Source organism: Macrobrachium rosenbergii, chromosome 24 (assembly GCF_040412425.1).
Source record: "Macrobrachium rosenbergii isolate ZJJX-2024 chromosome 24, ASM4041242v1, whole genome shotgun sequence".
In the NCBI taxonomy this organism is placed as follows: Eukaryota; Metazoa; Arthropoda; class Malacostraca; order Decapoda; family Palaemonidae; genus Macrobrachium; species Macrobrachium rosenbergii.
Window position 1 is genome coordinate 17,153,433 of NC_089764.1, and position 6,000 is coordinate 17,159,432.

General features: G+C 32.6%; 1 protein-coding gene across 1 annotated transcript in view; it reads right to left on the reverse strand.

The window, feature by feature from the left end:
• The window catches only part of LOC136851795 (arginine/serine-rich protein PNISR-like), a 30,601-nt gene extending 25,260 nt beyond the window's left edge, over nucleotides 1-5,341 (reverse strand). The window contains exon 1 of the mRNA XM_067126106.1: nucleotides 5,243-5,341. Within this exon, the coding sequence (XP_066982207.1) occupies nucleotides 5,243-5,341 (99 nt within the window). The remainder of the gene's footprint in view (nucleotides 1-5,242) is intronic.
• Between the last annotated feature and the right edge of the window lie 659 nt (nucleotides 5,342-6,000).

Genomic DNA, 6,000 nt, shown 5'->3' on the forward strand with positions numbered 1-6,000 from the left:
TTAGTACACTATCAATGTATGATATGTTCATGTTCATGTTCTTCTTGAACATTCTAAGGCAAAGTCAAAATATGTACATGATTATACTGATATCTTGATTAGTGGGGTTAACCATCCTTTCTCCAGATAATCAATCTGATATCTGTCCCTCGCAAATACAATTCTAAAACCTGGCATATTTAATATGAAGCTATTTCCACTATAATAACTTTCAATGGTAGGTTTGTGAACTAACCTCCATTTCAGCTGCAGTAAAAGCTTATATATTCATGGAAATTAAATCTGTCCAGTGGGGATACCTTGACCTTTTGGGCAAAGGTTGCTTCTTAGCTATCAAAGAAAATTAACATTTATTTGATTCTTTTGCTTACATGATCATTTATTCCTTCAGGAAAAACTTTAGCACAGCATTCTAAATGGGTCAATTTTTCACATCCAATTACCTTATGAGAGTCTGTACAATTCATTGTATTATCCAATTGTCTGGGATTATTATCATTGATTAATGATGATTTCCAAAGACCGTCTCATAATCGTCTTTCAGAGGTCCCGAAGGTAAGATCTTGGTTAGTACCCTTGAAGGTACGATGCTGCAAATGCGACGCTGTGCAACAGCATTCACCATCTTACCCTAAGTCACTCACGTGAAGCATTTCAAAACCGGGAGAAACTACTTTCATGTGAGGTGTGAAACTGGAATTGATATCACAATTCGTTTAACATGGAGTGGGCCGAATCCGTTCTCGTGTCTTTACAATTATGCATATATTCGTGACAGTCCAGCAAGTGCAGAAATATCAATGAACTGAGAGCGTTATTGGCCTGATGGAAAAAGCCTCGGCTACGCAGACGGGAGTTTCGAAATCGCGTGCTTTTATATTTTTTTCTGTGATGACTTTTGTAAATGTCATTTTTTTCTGAAAATTCTAACTAGATCATGGGTTATCTTACCTGTGCCTGGTCCTCATAAGTACTAAATATAAATCATATCATAAGCAGATACAAACCTTTTTTAATCGAATTTAATAGCATAGTTTTGCACTCTAAAGCATAAATTCTCCAGCCTTTCAAACATGCTACTCTCAGATCTCCGATGCTTGGAATTTCTAAGGCTTGCATTCTGGTTTTCTTGGCATTTCTGAACTTGGGTCTTTGGTGCTTGGAAACATCGCGATGTAAAGCAGCGAAAACCTACGATCACGACTTCTAAGTTCAAGTTACGAGCGAAAATGATCGATGCTGAGCCAACTGGGAAAGAAATACGAACGTAAACTTTTAGTTTTGCAGACTATTGGCGTGGAGGACTTTGCACCAACGAGTTCTTTTTTTTTTTTTAATAATATTCTAATATGCAATTGCACATTCATATATATTATATAGATATACATACTTGTAAATATATATATATATATATATATATATATATATATATATATATATATATATATATATATATATATATATATATATATATATCATATTTATCGTTTCCTTGTGGTCGTCATCCATTACGCTTTCTGTTTATTAAAAAAATCTCCTCGTTTTGAACTCATTCCAAAAGCTCAGTTTTTCGTTCAGGAGCATTCAAATGCATAATTTTAATTTGTATGTTTTAATCATGTCCAGGACTACATGTTAATTATCCGAATATACCTGTATCTCATGTGGTGCGACATAGGTATTACTGAGGGGTGTTTTTGAGTCCCTCCTCCCTGCACTCACATTTTGGCCTTTTACTGAACCTCCATTCCGTTTCCTTTCTTTAAACGTACTGCCCTGCCTCTCTGCCTATTACTTATTATATATATATATATATATATATATATATATATATATATATATATATATATATATATATATATATATATATATATATATATATATATATATACAGTATATACTTGTGTGTTTATATATATATATATATATAAAACTAAATCACAAAAATATGGAACATGATGAATAAAATAAAGACAAAATAAAGACAAAATTCACGAAGGAAAGAGAAACAATGGAGTGTTCCAAGGCCTTTCGACTGTCTGCTAAGTAATGTTTCTATTTTCTCAGAAAGGCCTTTTGTCTTATATATATATATATATATATATATATGGATTTTATATATATATATATATATATATATATATATAATATATATATATATATATATATGTATATACGTATTATATACACACGTATTCAAGTTGACTGCCATTAAATATGAAAGCTCTTTATTTATATTATTAATTGTTTTGTGATTGATGTTTTGCGTTGTTCTTTGATTTTTTTCTTTTATCAACTGTTAATTACAATACAAATATTTTAAACTGTCTAAAGATGTGTAAATTAATTTCAGTTCATTTCCTAAATAGATTTTGGCTTTTTTCGGTGAATGGTTATTTCAGAACAAAGAAATTTCTTATTACTTAGTGGGCGAGGCATAAAATGTTAATGATTAAAATCATAACTTATTATTGGCTGACAATCTAGGTCTGTGAACTACAAGTCTCTCTCTCTCTCTCTCTCTCTCTCTCTCTCTCTCTCTCTCTCTCTCTCTCTCTCTCTCTCTCTCTCAGAGATGGTGTGATAAGAAATTTTAGTGATATTTTCTCGCTTATTATTCTCATTTCCAGGTTAGATAAAGACTCTTGATATGCGTCATTTTTTTTTATCTTACATCTAATCTCAAAAGGCAACAGGAAACTGGATTGTCCACCAGTTGCCTATTTTCGTCCGTACATTGATGATGTAAACTAATCAATGGCAGATAGAGGAAATAATATTTAAAAAATTGTTAACGCAAAGCTTTTAAAAGTTTTTTTCTAAACCACGCCTTCTCTCTCAGTCTTAAAGAACAGAGAGAGAGAGAGAGAGAGAGAGTCTCAACCGAAAGCTATTGAGCAGGGTTATCGACCAAAAAGGAATTATGATTGTTTTAATAACTTAATTTTTCTCCAAGATATAACAAAAAGCTCATAATTTCCAAGTAAACAGTCAAAGACGCTGCTACAACGTACATGGCAAGACAAGTCTGTTAGAAGTGATAAAACGGATGCATCTGTGTTGTGGGAGTTCAGAGCATTCCTAATTTCATAACATCTGAGGGAAAGAAAGGCTGTAGAAATAGAAAGCATCAGTTTCAATATATTCGTTCTGAGACTACTTTGGTTTTTGTTTATGTATGTGTGTGCATGATGTTTGTGTGTGTGATTGCGCGCAGTAAATTTTGTACTTAGTAGCTAAGTAGAAAATAGACCATGGGGTTGGGAACCTCAAACATAACGTCTATCAGAGGCACTCCATTTAAGAACTTATGGCATATATATATATATATATATATATATATATATATATATATATATATATATATATATATATATATATATATATATTTATATAATGCGCTAAGTCTGTATGTATGTATGTAATTGATATTTTGGTGTTTATATATCTGTGTAGATTCTTTCTTTCTAAATGTAGAAATATAAATTACATGAAATAATCGCAATCACTCTCTATTCGATATATGTTTGTACAGCATACATTTATGCTTTAATGCCTAATGTCAGGTCTTGCATGCACGGAATTTCGACATTTTTCACTCGCGAATTTCCAAAAGCGGAGTTCCAAGCATTACTTTCATAGCATTTCTGAACTTTGCAACGGCAGTGCTTCCGTCACTCTGATACAAAGCTGTGAACACCTTCGTTTTAATGTTGCCATAAATGAGGAACGAAAATGATGTCGGTTGAGCCATTTTGGAAGGAAGTGCTGAAATTACCTTTATTATGTCTGGCGAGATTTTTAATGATGAGTGTTGCTTCAACTCGGGAAGTAACCTTTTTGCTGATAAAGTGGGTAGACCAGATTCGTAAATGGAAATGTTCTACCGTATACTGCGAATTTTATTTTTTACGGTTTAATCAAATTTCAGTCTGTTCGTCTTCGCAAAATTACATTATGTCATAGATGCCTTTGCCAAAATACCATAAAATTGAACCTATTTCTTAATGGAAGGTATTGAAGCCTGAATGCAATATAACATGAAAATTTTTTATGAAGAACATTAAAATTATTTAAATAACACGAGTTATAAATAAGGGCTTTGTGCAGTATGCTGATGCTCTGTGCTCCAGTATTTTAACTCATCCATAACATTAAAATTCTGCAAGGTGCTTTTGCTTTTCTTGCTGCCCCTTTATATCATGACTTTTTGTTCCATTGTGGCAGGTTTTAAATATTTTGACTGAATCTTTTGCTGTTTTAATGATATTCTTAATAAAGCAATGTAAGGCGTTTTCGGCTGAAATTTTCTCAAGTTTATGTACAGAACTAATTTCCTCGGAATGTTCATTGAAGAGCAACATTATTCCAGAACTCAAATTTATTATTATCGTATGTATATATATCACACACACACACACACACACACACACACACACACATATATATATATATATATATATATATATATATATATATATATATATATATATATATATATATATATATATATATATATATATATATATTCATGAATAATCAATTCCGTGTGACATCAGTATAGTGGTAAGCCAAGTAAATAAATGCCATAGTTTTCTCAGAGTATTCACTCATAGGATTTTCCTTTTTGAAATGAGTAGTATTACGCCATTGATACACCCTCAGGGTCTTCAGGGTAACTCAATACGCTCATTTTAGATTATTCAAATCTTCCTCTTTTAAACTTTTAAAATTAATCACCTCTGAAAACTAAACTATAAACATGTTCTATATCTCCATGAAATTTCTTCTTTTATTTCTGTTATTTTTTTGCACTCCTTGACCAGGTTTATTTCCCAGGTGTTAAGAAATCCTTACTGTTACTCTTTGTTACTCTTACTTCGGATATCTTTGTAATTTCATGCTCTTGGTATGTTTTTCTTTATCTTTAGATGTTAATTCTTACTGCTTTACCTTTAATTCATTTCTTACGTTTTCGTGACCAGATTGTTTGGAGGTTAAGGTCCAGAAGGGGTTCCAGCCAGCAAAGTATTTCTTTATCTTTAATTTTCACTGTTATTTTTCCTTTTAAGCCGCTCAGTATAATACCATGTTTCCCTGTTTGTGCGTTGATGGATATCGTCCGAGAGAATTCTATCTTAAGCCGCTTCGTCCTTCTCTTCCCCTTCCTTTTACGACTCATCCTCATTCTTTTCCTGCTTCTTTTTCCCCCTCTCCCTTCTCTAATTCTTCTTCTGCCTACCTGCAGAAGAATCTTTTTTTCCCGGGTGCCGGGAGCACGGATGGTTGCCCGAGGGGAGTTCTGTCCTGCTAAGCGCTTGGCGGAATTAAGAACGGCCATTACCAGCCGAGACTCGGCACTTGGTTTACCTAATGACACAACATAACTCTCATGTGCCAGGCTTCAGGAGAAGACCCTTGTGTGGTCGCCAGGAGACGGAAATTTTGAACTGAAAATTTTATGATGTTCCGATTTATGACGGAAACATTGTTCCATTAAAATGTCCTTCTTATTTAAGTAGCTTGACTTCGTATTTGAGAAAGTTCGATTTTATTATTACCAATACTGACCTCATTAGCTCATTATCACTACTTGGCTACTGAATTTTCTTCAGTTTCATTAAATGTAAAACCTTAAATTAACCTATTCTGCCTAATCATCTTTTATCTTGTCCTCAATATACTGAAAATTTCAACCCCTTTCTGTTCCAGGTATGATTTATACAAGATATATTGGATTGTTTGTTTCTTAAAGGGTGGTCACGAATAAATAATGAAACAAGAACATTTCAACAGTACGTTTCATAGATACATTCATCTTTTCTTTGAACATTGTGATTTTTTAATGTATTTTAGCACGTATAATAATTTTTATGTTGACCTAATAAAAGTATTCCGCCTGACAGTCTCATCGGTTTTCAGACAGAAAGAAAAGTCGATTACAAAGAGATTAAGCGATTAAATACGCATGACTGTTCGTTTTCCTAAACAAATATTCTC